The following is a 15,015-nucleotide window of genomic DNA, read 5'->3' as shown; positions in this document are numbered from 1 at the left end:
AAACGTTCATGGACCCAGGTCAGCAACACCTGGACCATCAGAGCAACTTTCCCAGGTCTCCTGCCTCTGGTTCCTCCACCCACAATCTGCTCCTGGGGACACCTCCACCCACGCCCCTCCTCAGCTTCCCAGGGCTCCCCACTGCCCTCTAGATCAAGCCCACATGCCTCACGCTGGCAAAAAGGCCGCCATGATCCAGGCCTTTCTAGTCTCAGCCATGCCTCCAGCCTCACCCCACACACCACCCCTGCCCTGCACCCAGCTTAACTGCTCCTCTTCCTCCAGGGTCCACCTCCCTGACCCCTCCACTCCTCATACTGCTGACCAGCTGGGCTGATCCAGCTGACAGCTGCTCTGCCTCTGTGTCCCCAGCACCCAGAGCCTGGCACCCAGGGTCACAAAAGAGCCTGAGATGAACTAAAGTTCTTCAGACCAGCATGTGGAAAGTCCAGGAGATACTGCTGTCAAACTCAGCGTCTGCATAAATCAAATGGGGCCAGGGGAGACAGAAGTGAAGTGGTGGGTGCCTAGGAGGAGGGCCAGGAAGATGGGCCCCGCAGAGGCTGGGAGGTCTGGGAGGAGATGACCTGGGCAGGACCTCACTGCCAAGCCCCTCTGCCCTCTGAGATGCTTCTCCGTGCTCTGCTCCTTGACACCAGAGACCAAGCCCAGTTCCCCTTCCTGTCCCTGGAGGCCAAAAGCCTCCCCTACCTTAACAAACTTCTCAGAGGGGGCAAAGCAGCCCATGCAGAGAGACACGAGGATCCAGCCCCGGGCATAGCTGCTCTTGGAGGGGTTGTGAGTGAGCTGCTTGCTGATCTGGCAGTAGATCTCATCCCTAAGCAGAATGGGGTACAAGGAAGGGAGACAGACTGTCTCAGAGGGAAAGCCCACCCTCCATCCCAGCAGCAGGTGAGATGCCTACTCCCCCACTTGCCAGGGATGACCCAGGAGGAGAGTGGTCAGAGTGGGACCAGGTGGGGAAGGCTGAGCCCAGGGCTCTGGGGAGGGTCTGGCTTTGGAGGAGACAGGCTCATCAGACGTGAAGCACGTTCATACCTGACTCCAATCCAGAGTCCAGGGCCCCCAATCCACAGGGTGGTGCACACCCTGCTCTGGGCACGGGGCCATGGTCAGTAGTGACCACTCTAATGGGAAGCACAGGCTCCATCCCCCCCTCACCCCTCACCAAGCTGCGTGGCCTGGGCAGGTGAGTTCACCTCCAAGCCCGACCCACAGTCCCAGCAGCAGGTACAACTTCCACAAATGGAAACCGGCAGAGCAGGAAATGGGAAACATCTGGGGAGTTTCTCTGGGGGAGGAAATGAGTAGGGACTTTGATGCTCTCTTGATGTTTCCGTATGTTTGAATATTTAAGTGGCCATGTATTACTTTTGATCCCTGGGTCAGGAAGATCCCCTGAAGGAGGAAATGGCAACCCACTCCAGTACTCTTGCCTGGAAAATTCCATGGGCAGAGGAGCCTGGCGGACTGGCAGTCCATGGGGGTCACAAAGAGTCAGACAAGACTGAGCGAGTGAGCATGCACGTATTACTTTTATTTTGTGTTGTTTTCATTTTAAAGGGAAGTGATAGCATCCTGCTTATAAGATTGTTGTGAAGAAAAATGAGCCAAGGCTTATACAGGCCCTGGCACGATGCCCAGCACAGTAAACCCCCAAAGATGCCAGCCTAGCTGCAGCCTTAAGATGCTACCTGTCCATTCAGGGACAAAGGCTGGACCTACCATGGTGCAGTAACCACCAGGGGGCACTCACTGCTGTTCTTCTCTCTTAGAAAGGCAGGTTTCTAATTCAGTGGCTCCCCAATTTTGAGAGCTCACAGACCAATACAACTTTAAAATACATTCTGGAAGTTGCTAACTTACTAAGTTGAATAGCTTATAACTTAATTGTCATCAACTTATAATGACAAATAAGGACATTTAAAACACACCAAACACACAGCCCCTGCCCACTATCTATATCACAATCATTTTATAAAACAAAGGTAATTTTAATATCCAAAAAGTAGGAAGGGCAAAATCTCAGAACAAAGAACCATGTTTTAAATAAATCAAATTAGAAACATCCTTATTTCCCCCATCTTGTCACAGACCAGTAGCTGGAAGCCCTGACCCTGTTCACTTTCTAAGCAGGGATATAGAGGTCGAGAGAAGGGAGGGATTAGTGGTGGACCCTCAGGGAATCAGCACCCAGGCTTCTGACTCAGTCCAGGGCTCCTGGAACTGTATTATTTAGAAGCACCACTTAAGGTCTGATGATGAGATTAATTATGAGGTAAATTCTTGACCCTTAAACATACCTTGGGCAATTACCTTCTCTTCCCAGGGGCTGACAGCCCCAAGTGCTACATCTCTGGTGAGCAAGGTAGTAACTGGGCTCAAGGAGCAATGAAAGAGAGGCCAGTGACCCCTGGGCAAACCTCTTCCCTTCTCTGGACCTCCTGCCTCCTATTGGTAAAATGATACTTGACCTCCCCACCCACCCCATCCTGCTGTTCTCCCAGCCAACACACATGAGTTCATGGTCTGCTCTCCTAACCAGACATCTTGTACAGATGGAGTTCTCAGAGAAACCGTGTTTTCCCGCCACTGATGCAGCTGAGTTGATTCCTTAATTGCTCCTGAAAAGTCACGGACCATCCCAGCACCAAGCAAAGGCCTCTCCTGGGCCTGAGGCATGTGCTGGATGCCTTCTGACCACAGTAACCCTGAGCACAGGCCTGGGCGGGGTGCACCGAAGGTGCCTGCAGGGATGGGTTATACATCAGATAATGCTAATAGCCAACAGCTACCGTCTAGTGAGTGGCCACTATGGAGGTCCTAGGTCACACTTTCCATAGTTTTATCTGCCCCAAGCCTACAAGGTAGGTACTATTATTATTCCGTCTTAACAGAGGAGGAAACTGAACCTTGCAAAGATAAAATCACTCTACCAAGACCACACAACCAGCTACCAGCAGAGCTAAACCCAGGCCTGCTTGGCTTAATCAGTTACTAAATTGGACTGCAAGGAGATCCAACCAGTCCATCCTAAAGGAGATTAGTCCTGGCTGTTCATTGGAGGGACTGATGTTGAAGCTGAAACTCCAATACTTTGGTCATCTGATGCAGAGAGCTGACTCATTTGAAAAGACCCTGATGCTGGGAAAGATTGAGGGCAGGAGAAGAAGGGGACGACAGAGGATGAGATGGTTGGATGGCATCACCGACACAATGGACATGGGTTTGGGTGGACTCCAGGAGTTGGTGATGGACAGGGAGGCCTGGCATGCTGTGGTTCATGAGGTCGCAAAGAGTCAGACACAACTGAGAGACTGAACTGAACTGAAAGTGATGGAGCCACGATTCTGCCACCCAAAGCCTTATGGGGCTGGAAGAGCAGGATGGCTCCCCCTGCCAGCTGCCCCCTCCCTGAGCCCCAGCCCTCAGGCGCTGACCGGAGTGCTGGCCGCAGGATGCCGTTGCCAATGATGAAGTGCAGCTTCTCCAGGTTGGAGGTGGGCCGGTCCTCCAGCATGCTGTTGCCCTGCACCGTGGACTCCCCATCATGCAGCCTCTTGGTCACCTGGGACACAGCAGAGGGCAGAGGCTCGAGCAGGGCTCTCCCGCTTGCCTGAGTCTGCCCACTCCCCGGGAAAACAGAACCCTGGGAGTAGCCAGAACGCTGGCTCCCCAGCACCATCACAGCCCCGCCCTATGCAGGACAGACAGTGGGTCAATGAATGGCCCACACAGCCAGGGGGCGCTGGCCTGGTGCCACTCCCTTCTGAGGACAAGGTTCCTCTGCAGTCTCCCTGACAGCGCTCCCTGCAAGGAGGTCCCCCCAGGCAGGGTAGGGGCTGCTCCTCTGACCCCCGATGGGATCCCTAGCTCTCTAAGATGGGCCGCACACCACTCCGACAGCCAGAGTCAACCCACGTTCCAAGCACCACCATCACCCATCATGAGCACCCTGGCCCCATGCGAACAGCCTCAGGCCTGGGTTCTTTCAAATGGACTTTTCTCCTCAGGTTCCACACAGCCCACAGCGCCAGCCCCACCCTGTGCCCAGAGACACGGAGCAGGTGAGAGGGTGAGTGGTGGGAGCATGCCCCTGCAGACAGGAAGGGCTCCGGAGGGCCTCGTGTCCGCTGAGCACCCACAGTCAGCATCTCAAGCCACCATCCTAGGAACACACTAGCAGGTGTTTTTCTTCTCTGGGTGCCTTGGCTATCGAGCAGAGCTGGGATTCAAATCTGGGGCTATGAAGCTATCAGACCAGACTGGAGCCTTAGATGGGGAACAAGAGGAAGACAAAAGCAAGGCAGGCCCAGGAAGTCCCGGAGCAGCAGCCTGAGCCTGTCTTGGGGAAGGCTTCCTGGAGGAGGTGACCCCAAAGCACAGAAGAGGAAGGCAGAATTTTAGGCAGAGGGACCAGTGCACACAAAAGCAGAGGCTTGGAGGAGCCAGTCCCTCTGTACCACGAATGCCTCCGTGTCTGTCGGCCCTCACAGCCTGGACAGTCCTGGAGCGAGGGGCCAGGACGGTGCTCAGAAAACACAAAACATAAATGAATGAATTCAAACAAACTAATAGTGTTAATGCCCCAAGGATACTCTTAACCCACAAAAATGTTTTCATCAGTTAAAAAGTCCCTGGATCAGAGGCAGTGAGTCCATGCCCTGGCAAGAACGGTCTTCCCTCCCACCATCTGGGGAGGGCCTCTCCAGCCCTCCCTAGCTCCTATGGCCCCTCTTCCAGGAAGCCCCCCTGACCGGCCCCAGACTGAGCACAGCGCCCTCTTCCTTGCACCCCGTCTGCCTGATCACACCTAACACCGTCCTGCCAGCCACCCCGGTCCCCTGAGGACGGGCAGCATCCATTCCTGTCCCTGTGGGTCCCAAGCCCAGTCTAGGCCACCAAGGCCGTGCAGGGTCTGCTCCCACCTCCTCCGTCAGTTTGGACTTCTTTTTCAAGGTCAAGTGCACCAGCTTGTGCCTCACACTGCTCTTCTTCTGCCCATCGGGGAGCTGGGCCTGCAGGACAAACAAGGGTCAAGGTCAAGTGGCTGGGCCACAAATAATGACAAGAGCAGTTGACAATGTAGCTAGAATTAGCTCAAGCCCACACTAACATTTACAACGTATACCTTACCTTGCCCCTCCAACCCACCATCAGTCAAGTGGCAGATCAGAAAACAGACTCTGAGAAGTACAGTAACCCACAAACCACCCCCTAACAAGTCCAAATGGAAGCTGTCTCTGACTGCAAAGCCTGTCTCAAAACCTGCCCCTGCCACATGGCCTCAACAGTGGTCAGCACTCTACAGCCTATACAACACTCACGCATTCACTCTCAGGAGTAGACAGAGCAGGGCAAGGGTCAGGGGGGTGAGGCAGAGGCAAATTTTTGTACGTCCTTCTGCTGAAACCTTATGGCTGGGGATGGCCTGGGTGGGACAGTGGCCACCGGGCACCTGGGACTCACCTCACCCTCGCCCTGCAGGGCCTGCAGCTCCCTCTTGTAGGTCTTCTTGCCCAAGGTCTCGTAAATCTTGGTCATCACGGGAATCTTCTCGCTGCCGTCACTCATGGCCGTGTGGTACCTGGGCTCTGGGAGGTCCCCCATGAACCGGAGGATGGTGATCCAGACTGCCAGGGCCGCCTGGGAGGCAGAGCCATGCCACTCAGAAAGCCCGAGCACAGGATGTTACCAAAGCCATCAAAATGACCCACAGAGAGGCTAGAGAACCGCAGCCCACCCTCGACCGGAGGAGGACCACTGAGCTGAGTGCCGCTTGCTCTCTGGGCCTTGCCCTGTGACCCGCCCCAGGCTGGGCGCCGGGTGAAGTCAGCCCTGGTCCCTGCACACCAGGGCCCCTGCCCCTCCGCACCCATGCCGCCCACACAGGTGGTCCCAGCCCTCACCAGCTGATCACCCTCATCATCGTGGTACAGCAGTGGCTGCTTGAGTGGCCGCCGGGTGTAGGTGTGCGTGGTCGTGCCCTGGAAGTAAGTGGCAGCGAACTTGGCGAATTTATACTCGGAGAGATCTTCCTCATCTTCGTCGGGCAGGGGCAGGGCTGCGTCCAGGTCCTCTTCTACCATCTCCCTCCGCCCGCGCTCCAGGTCCTGGAGGGAGGACACGGGTTCCCTGCCATGGGGGCAGACCTGGGGCTGAGCTAGGGGCCCCCAGCCGGTCCCTGAGGGGCCAGCTCTTGCTCCAGGAGCATAGGGATCTGTCCACCCGGTTCACTCCCGAGACAGAGCCCAGCGCATGGTAGGTCCTCAACACACAAACGAAAAAAGGTTTGCGAATGGCCTTGGAGGGGGACAGTGGCTGGCCCAAGGTCACATTGCAGGCTGGTGGCTGGACAGGGCCTGGGACCGGCGGTCCCTGTTCCAGATCATCACTGCCGCCTTCCGCTCAGAGGGGACCAGGTGGACTTTAACACAAAGTGGCACAAGGGGAGGGAAGGCAACCACCTAGGGCCTGTCCCAACTCCTTCCCCAGCCTGGTACCTCGAAGCCACTAGGTGCCTGGCCCTCCTGGCCTGGCAGGCCGCCCGAAGTCCCCAGGAAGCCAAACATCTTGTCCACCATGTCCGAGTGATTGATGGGCTCATGGCGGGCCCTCTCCATCTGCTCCAGGAGTTCCTTCTTCCTCCGAGCCTCCTCCTTCTCCTTCAGCTCCCGCTCTGCATCCTCGCGGGCCAGCTGGGCCAGGCGCTCCTGTGACGCAGGGGTGATGCAGCGTCAGAGAGCAAGCCCCCTATGGGGAGCCCACGGGAGTCCCTGCAGCAACCAGGCCTGAGTCCCAAACCCAAGAGGCCCTCCTGACGGCTGTGAAGGACTGAGCCTCCGGCCTCGCCACCCGGGGCCACACACACTAAGTTCTCACAGCCCAGTGAAGACAGATGCCACACCAAGTCCAGACAGAAATGCCACCTGCCCTCAGGGCTCAGCTGGGACCACCTCCTCCAGGAAGCCTACTCAGGCTTCCCCAGCCAAAAGGGACCACACCAACCCAGAAATCCCAGAGCCACTGGGCAGAGGCTGCAGACCAGTGGTGTACAATAGAAATATAATGCAATCCACCCTGGGTCACAAAGAGTCAGACACAACTTAGACTAAATGACAACATATACAGTGGCTACATTTAAAATAGTTCTTTTAAAAAATAGATCAATTTTAATAATGTACTTCATTTAACCCAATATTTCCAAAGTATTGAAACAGAGCAGAACTCTCTGATCCCTGCCCCACTTCTACCATACCTTTCGCCTGTGGAAAATTTTAGTCAAAGAATAAGTTTAATCAGAGAAGTGAGAAATGCTGAAACAATGGAAAACAGTCTAAGGAGATTAGTAACAACAGTGTCGTCATTAAGCACAGTCAAGGAACTTTATCTCTTTCTCAAGGGCTATAGATAATATTCTGAGCCATATCCTGTGAGCTGTCTTATAGATACCAGAACACCAGGTGGAGAAGTTAACTACATGATGACCAGACTGTACCCTGGACATGCACTGCCACAATTCTGAGAACTGGCCGCAAAGAAATGGGAGCAAATGCACCCCAGAACTGAAGATTAACTGTACCTAAAACAACCCAGATGATGCTAGTCAGACCACTGATGACCAGTTGAAGATGACTGTTAGAGATGACTGTGCTGTTTCTGCATGTAACCTCCCCTCAACTCTGTCTATAAAAGCTCTCACCCCCTGCTTGTTCGGGGAAGGTGGGGTGGGAGTCGGCCTTTGGACAGATGTCTGCCACCCTCCCCTGCAGCTGCCAGCATCTGAAATAAAGCAAACCTTCCTTTCCACTAATCTGGCCTGCTTATTGGCTTTTGAGCGGTGAGCAGCCAGACCCCCCGACACATACCTTTCGGTAACAGTATTATCTCTGCATGTAATTAATATTTAAAATATCTCAGCTATTTTATAGTCCTTTTTTTTTTTTTTAACTAAGTCTTCAAAATCAAGCTTGTATTTGGGAATTCCCTGGCAGTGCAATGGTTAGGACTCATTGTTCTCACTGTTGAGGGTCTAAGTTCAATCCCTGGTCAGGGAACTATGACTCTGCAACTTTTTATCCAGAGTTATCTCCCAGCTGAGGGCCTGGACCCACAGCCTTCAGACCCAGCACAGAACAGGCACTTCACAGATCATAGCCTTGTCGTGGCAAAGGGGTTTGTGTAACTCAATGAAGCCATGAGCCACCCCAGACAGACAGGTCAAAGCAGAGAGTTCTGACAAAACATGATGGAGGACGGAATGGCAAACCACTCCAGTATACTAGCCATGAGAACCTCATGAACCGTATGAAAAAGCAAAGAGATATGACACCGAACGATGAGCCTCCCAGGTCAGAAAGTCCAATATGCTCCTGGGGAAGAACAGAGGACAACTACTAAAAGCTCCAGAAAGAGTGAAGCAGCTGGGCCATCGCAGAGACGATGCTCAGCCCTGGGTATGTCTGGTGACGAAAGTAAAGTCCAATGCGGTAAAGAGCAATACTGCACAGGAACCTGGAATGTCACGTCCATAAATGCGTAAACTGGACATGGTCAAGCAAGAGATGGCAAGAGTAAACACTGACATCTTAGGAATCAGTGAGCTCAAATGGATGGGGATGGACGAATTTAATTCAGATGACCATTGTATCTATACTGTGAGCAAGAATCCCATAGAAGAAATGGAGTAGCCTTCATAATTAACAAGAGTCCAAAACGCAGTCCTTGGGTGCAACCTTAAAAATGACAGAATTATCTCAGTTTGTTTCCAAGGCAAACCATTTGCCATCACAGTAATCTAAGTCTATACTCCAAACACCAATGCCAAAGAAGCTGAAGTTGATCAGTTCTATGAAGATCTAGAAGATCTCCTAGAACTAACACCAAGAAATGATGTCCTATTCATGATAGGTGATTGGAATGCAAAAGTATTAGTCAAGAGATACTGTGATAACAGGCAAGTTTGGCCTTGGAGTACAAAATGAAGCAGGGCAAAGGCTAACAGAATTCTTCCAGGAGAATGCATTAGTCATAGCAAACACCCTTTTTCAACAATACAGGAGATGACTTTACACATGGATATCACCAAATATCAATGCCGAAATCAGACTGATTATATTCTTTGTAGCTGAAGATGGAGAAACTCTATACAATCAGCAAAACAATATCTGGAGCTGACTGTGGCTCAGATCATCAGCTCCTCATAGCAAAATGAGGACCTTAACTTTCTTTCTTAAACTAAAGAAAGTGGGGAATACCACTAGGCCAGTCAGGTATGACAAATCAAATCCTCTGTGAATATACAGTGGAGGTGATGAATAGATTCAAGGGATTAGATCTAGTAAATACAGTGCTTAAAGAACTATGGACAGAGGTCCATAATACTGTACAGGAGGCAATAAACAAAATCATTCCAAAGAAAAAAGAAATGCAAGAAGGCAAAGTGTTTGTCTAAGGAGGCCTACAAATAGCTGAGGAAAGAAGAGAAACAAAAAGCAAGGGAGAAAGGGAAAGGTTCACCCAACTGAACGCAGAGCTCCAGAGACCAGCAAGGCGAGACAAGAAGGTCTTCTGCAATGAACAATGCAAAGAAACAGAGACGACAACAGAAAGGGGAAGACTAAAGATATCTCCAAGAACATTGGAAATATCAAAGGAAAATTTCATCCAAGATTGGCACAATAAAGGACAAAGATAGAGACCTAATAGAAACAGAAGAGATCAAGAAGAGGTGGAAAGAATACACAGAAGAACTGTACAGAAAAGATCTTAACGACCCAGATAACCACGATGGCATTGTCTCTCACTCAGAGCCAGATATTCTGGAACGTGAAGTCAAGTGGGCCTTAGGAAGCACTGCTGCCAATAAAGCTAGTGGAAGTGATGGATTCCAGCAGAGCTATTTAAAATCCTAAAAGATGATGCTGTTAAAATTGCTGCACTCAATATGCCAGCAAATTTGGAAAACTCAGCAGTGGCCACAGGACTAGAAAAGGTCAATCCTCATCCCAATTCCCAAGAAGGGCAGTACCAAATAATGTTCAAACCCCCAGACAATTTCACTCATCTCCCACGCTGGTAAAGTTATGTTCAAAATCCTCCAAGCTAGGCTTCAGCATTACGTGAACTGAGAATGTCCAGATGGTCAAGCTGGATTTAGAAAAGGCAGGGGAACCAGAGATCAAATTGCCAACATTTGCTGGATCATAGAGAAAGCAAGGGAATTCCAGATCATTGACTACACTAAAGCCGCTGACTGTGTGGATCCTAACAAACTGTGGAAAACTCTTGAAGAGATGGGAATACCAGACCGTCTTACCTGTCTCCTGAAAAACCTGTATACAGGTCAAGAAGCAAGAGTTAGAACCCTGCATCCCACCACTTCATGGGAAATAGATGGGGAAACAGTGGAAACAGTGTCAGACTTTATTTTTCTGGGCTCGAAAATCACTGCAGATGGTGACTGCAGCCATGAAATTAAAAGACGCTTACTCCTTGGAAGGAAAGTTATGACCAACCTAGATAGCATATTCAAAAGCAGAGACATTATTTGCCAACAAAGGTTCGTCTAGTCAAGGCTATGGTTTTTCCTGTGGTCATGTATGGATGTGAGAGTTGGACTGTGAAGAAGGCTGAGTGCCAAAGAATTGATGCTTTTGAACTGTGGTGTTGGAGAAGACTCTTGAGAGTCCCTTGGACTGCAAGGAGATCCAACCAGTCCATTCTGAAGGAGATCAGCCCTGGGATTTCTTTGGAAGGAATGATGCTGAAGCTGAAACTCCAGTACTTTGGCCACCTCATGCGAAGAGTTGACTCATTGGAAAAGACTCTGATGCTGGGAGGGATTGGGGGCAGGAGGAGAAGACGACAGAGGATGAGATGGCTGGATGGCATCACTGACTCGATGGACATGAGTCTCAGTGAACTCCGGGAGTTGGTGATGGACAGAGAGGCCTGGCATGCTGCGATTCATGGGGTCGCAAAGAGTCGGACACGACTGAGCGACTGATCTGATCTGATAGGATAACTGACTGGTTCAGGATTGAGAAAGGAGTATGGCAAAGCTGTTTATTGTCACCCTGTTTATTTATACACAGAGTACATCATGCAAAATGCAAAGCTAGATGAGTTACAAGCTGGAATCAAGATTGCCAGGAGAAATATCAACAACCTCAGATATGTGGATGATACCATTCTAATGGCAGAAAGTGAAGAGGAACTAAAGAGCCTCTTGATGAGGGTGAAGGAAGAGGGTTAAAAAAGTTGGCTTAAAACTCAATGTTAAAAAAACTAATTGCATGGCATCCGGTCCGATTACTTCATGGCAAGTAGACGGGGAAAAGGGGGAGACAGTGACAGATTTCCTCTTCTTGGGCTCTAAAATCACTGCAGATGGTGACTGCAGCTATGAAATTAGAAGACAACTGTTTCTTGGCAAGAAAGCTATGACAAACCTAGACAGTGTGTTAAAAAGCAAAGACATCACTTTTCCAACTAAGGTCCGTATAGTCAAGGCTATAGTCTTTTCAGTAGTCATGTACAGATGTGAGAGCTGGACAATAAAGAAGGCAGAGTGCCAACAAGTTGATGTGGTGCTGGAGAAGACTCTTCCTTGGACTGCAAGTTGATCACACCAGTTAATCCTAAAGGAAATCAACCCTGAATATTCATAGGAAGGACTGATGCTAAAGCTGAAGCCCCAGTACTTTGGCCACCTGATAGAAACAGCTGATTCACTGAAAAAGACCCTGATGATGGGAAAGACTGAAGGCAGGAGAAAGAGGGCAACAGAGGATGAGATGGTTGGATGGCCTCATCAATTCAATGGACATGAACTTGGCCAAATTGCGAGAGATGGTGAGGGACAGGGAAGCCTGGAATGCTGCAGTCCATGGGATCATGAAGAGTCAGACACGACTTGGAGACTGAACAACAAAATCTCCCAGCTGAGGGCCCAGACCCACAACCTTCTCACCTGGCACAGAACAGGCACCCAGCGCACAGGTGAAGGAAGGTCACGTGGACAGAGGATGAACAGATGGTTTGGCTGAGAGCCACTGAACCAGTGAATGGAAGTGCAAGGAGCCGACTCGTCCCCAGCTCACCTGATGTTTGCGTTCGGCCTCCTCCTTGGCCTTCTTGGCACTCATCTCCTTCCGGAGCTTCTCCTCCTCTGCCAGCCGCATTTTCTCAGCCTCCAGGCGCCGCAGGTACTGGGGGAGGCGGGTGGCAGGATGGGCACCGTACCATGTGTGTGGCTGTCACAGTGTTCCCTGCCAGCTTGACCCCACCCCACCCCCTTTGAGTTCCAGGACTGGGGATGACTTTGCCAAATAATTTAGCAGAGGGAAACTGAGGCATGCGAGAAACCCTCCAGGTCCCACAGCGGGTTGAGGGCACCTTTGATCCCAAAGCCGAAGCAGGTTCGCCTTGGCCTCCCAAAGACTCACAAGAGGGACTGGGCCCCCGCCCTACCCCTGGCTGGAAGGAGGGAAATGAGGGTCCAGTCTTGTGCATCCTTCAGAGGGAGAGCCCTTCATCCCCCCGCCTCACCCCCTGCGATGGGCTCAGGCCACATGCGGGATGATTTGTCTGCTTGAGGTGGAGTGGCACCCCTTGGAGGACCTAGAGCCAGGGGTTCTTGTGGACTGGGCCCCTCACCTCGGCCCTGAGGCGCCGGTGCAGCCTGCGGGCGATCATGCCCCGGGCGTAGGCCTGCACTGTGATCACGGCCCAGAGGCGGTGGCGGAAGGCCTTGCGTACCAGGTAGGCCCGGCAGCGGGCCTGGAACCCGATGATGCGCCGGCGGGCCAGGCAGTACTGCTGGTGCAGCTTCCGGGAGCGGTGCAGGGCCTGCAGCCGCAGGAAGCCCAGCCGCATCTGCAAGGACAGCCACCAGCTCAGAACCACGGCCCTGATGCCAGACCAGCCGTGCCCATGGAGGTCACTGCCCTGGCTCCACTCGCCAACCCACGAGCCCTGAAGGCACAGCTGGTTCCACTCAGACCAAAGTTCCCCAGGGAGTGCGCTTGGCTTCCCCCAAAGTGGGTCTCCCCACCAGGGACACCATCCTCAGACCAGGAGCCGGCCTCCTTCCTGTTTGCCTCTCCAGCCCCAAGTCCAGGCTGCAGCCCAGTTCCTTCCCTATGGGTGTGTCTATGTGACACACCTATTCCTGGCCCCCTGTAAGGTATTCAATAACCTGAGGCTCACAACCCACCAGGACATTCCAGAAGAAAAGCAGAAACATTGCTGACCAGCAGGGGAGAACCACAAGAAGCAGACTTGGACTTTGGGCTGGAAGAATGGTAGTGGCTGGCGGGGGCGGGAGGCCAGCCGCCCCGCAAACAGGTAAATCCTGTGCTATGACGATGGAACCAGGTTCAAAGGCCTCGTGGATCACCAAGCCGCTCCCTCAGGAGGCTCACCAGCCCATAGTTCCTCCTGCAGTTGTGGCCCCGCCAGTGCCTCTGGATCAGTGTGGCAGCATTCTTCAGCTTCAGGAAGTTGGACCTGAAACAGCAGCGTGATGCAGGAGGATGTCTATAGGGGTCTGGGTGGAGTTTGGAATCAGGAAAGTAGGGCTGAGTCCCAGCTTTGTGTCTCCTTGGCTCCACAACCTTAGGCAAAGGCATATACCCTCTTTGTGCCTCAGTTTCCTCATCTGTAAAATGGACAGAATAATACCTGTCCTGCCTGCCTCACAGACTTGTCACATAAACTCAATAAGGTAGGCATTCAGGTTATTCATGAATAAATGTAGGACTTCCCTGGTGGCTCAGATGGTCAAGAATCTGCCTGCCATGTAGGAGACCCGGATTCAATCCCTGGATCAGGAAGACCCCTAGAAAAGGAAATGGCAACCCACTCCAGTATTCGTACCTGGAAAATCCCAAGGACAGAGGAGGCTGGTGGACTACAGTCCATGGGGTCGCAAAGAGCTGGACATGACTTAGTGACTAAACAACAAGTAGTAAATAAGATAAAGATTAAACACTTGGAACACTGTGAAAGTGAAGTTACTCAGTCGAATCCGACTCTTTGTGACCCCCTGGACTGCAGCCTACCAGGCTCTTCCATCCATGGGATTTTCCAGGCAAGAATACTGGAGTGGGTTGCCATTTCCTTCTCCAGGAGATCTTCCCGACCCAGGGATTGAACCCGGGTCTCCCTCATTGTAGACAGATGCTTTACCATCTAAGCCACCAGGGAAGTCCTGGAACACTGTAAACGTCACTTATTACTGATCGTTTAACTCCCTCATATTACATGTGAGGAAACTGAGACTCGATGTGGTTGGGGCTAGAGCCCTGGTCTTCTGACTGAGCACCATGCTGTTCCCCTGCACAGACTAGGCCGCTGCTGCAGGCTGACAGTCATCTTTGACCTCATGGAGGACAAGAGGTCACACATCAAACAGCAGGTGTCTCCTGAACATAGAAATAAGAGGAGTGAAGGATGGCTACCTCAACGTGGGTGAGCCCATGAGCCAGTGCCTGGATGCTCACACAAATGAGGGCACAGCCATGGGAAAGGATGGACAAGTGGGTAGAAAAACAGGTGAATGAGTGGACCAAGGATGGCTGGACAAGTGGGTGGATGGGAAGAGAAGGGGAGCGGCCAGATGAACTCAAAAAGGGGCAGGAAGTGTGGTTTTAGTGGAGCCTGAATCACAGAGTCAGCCCCATCCAACTGGGAGGTGACACAACTGTACACATGCCCCTCACATGGAATACGGGACACACTTTGTAATTTACATGTTATTTACACAGAATACGGGACACACCTTGTAACTTAACAAATGTCATAGCATCCACGTGTGTCTCATGAGCCCACATGGGCAGGCAGGTATTACTGGGCATGTGGAATATAGATGGGTCCGTGTGTCTTAGTGTTCATCCATGTTCGTGTGATCCTGTGTGTGCCTTGCACATGTGTGCATGTTTCTGTGTATGCACATGGGTGTTTATTCCCAGTGTCCACATGGGAGGAACC

The 15,015-nt window shown here is 51.8% G+C and overlaps 1 protein-coding gene across 7 annotated transcripts in view; it reads right to left on the bottom strand.

The window, feature by feature from the left end:
* The window catches only part of MYO7A (myosin VIIA), a 105,515-nt gene that overhangs the window by 36,996 nt on the left and 53,504 nt on the right, over nt 1–15,015 (bottom strand). For all 7 annotated transcript variants that reach the window (XR_015142197.1, XM_086340901.1, XM_086340903.1 and 4 more), the window contains exons 20-28: nt 13,449–13,533; nt 12,682–12,900; nt 12,126–12,233; nt 6,525–6,734; nt 5,931–6,134; nt 5,491–5,667; nt 4,950–5,039; nt 3,462–3,589; nt 712–838 (exon numbers count right to left, since the gene is read on the bottom strand). Coding sequence is in view for 6 of the 7 variants with exons in the window: in XM_086340901.1 (XP_086197027.1) it covers nt 712–838; nt 3,462–3,589; nt 4,950–5,039; nt 5,491–5,667; nt 5,931–6,134; nt 6,525–6,734; nt 12,126–12,233; nt 12,682–12,900; nt 13,449–13,533 (1,348 nt within the window). In the remaining variant the exon portion in view is untranslated. The remainder of the gene's footprint in view (nt 1–711; nt 839–3,461; nt 3,590–4,949; nt 5,040–5,490; nt 5,668–5,930; nt 6,135–6,524; nt 6,735–12,125; nt 12,234–12,681; nt 12,901–13,448; nt 13,534–15,015) is intronic.

The sequence above is a fragment of the Bos grunniens genome, chromosome 15, assembly GCF_055505025.1.
Source record: "Bos grunniens cultivar Pamir isolate PY7600 chromosome 15, Bosgru_T2T1.0, whole genome shotgun sequence".
Taxonomy (NCBI): Eukaryota; Metazoa; Chordata; class Mammalia; order Artiodactyla; family Bovidae; genus Bos; species Bos grunniens.
The sequence above is the reverse complement of the archived record's forward strand: the minus strand, read 5'-3'. Positions and strand labels throughout refer to the sequence as shown.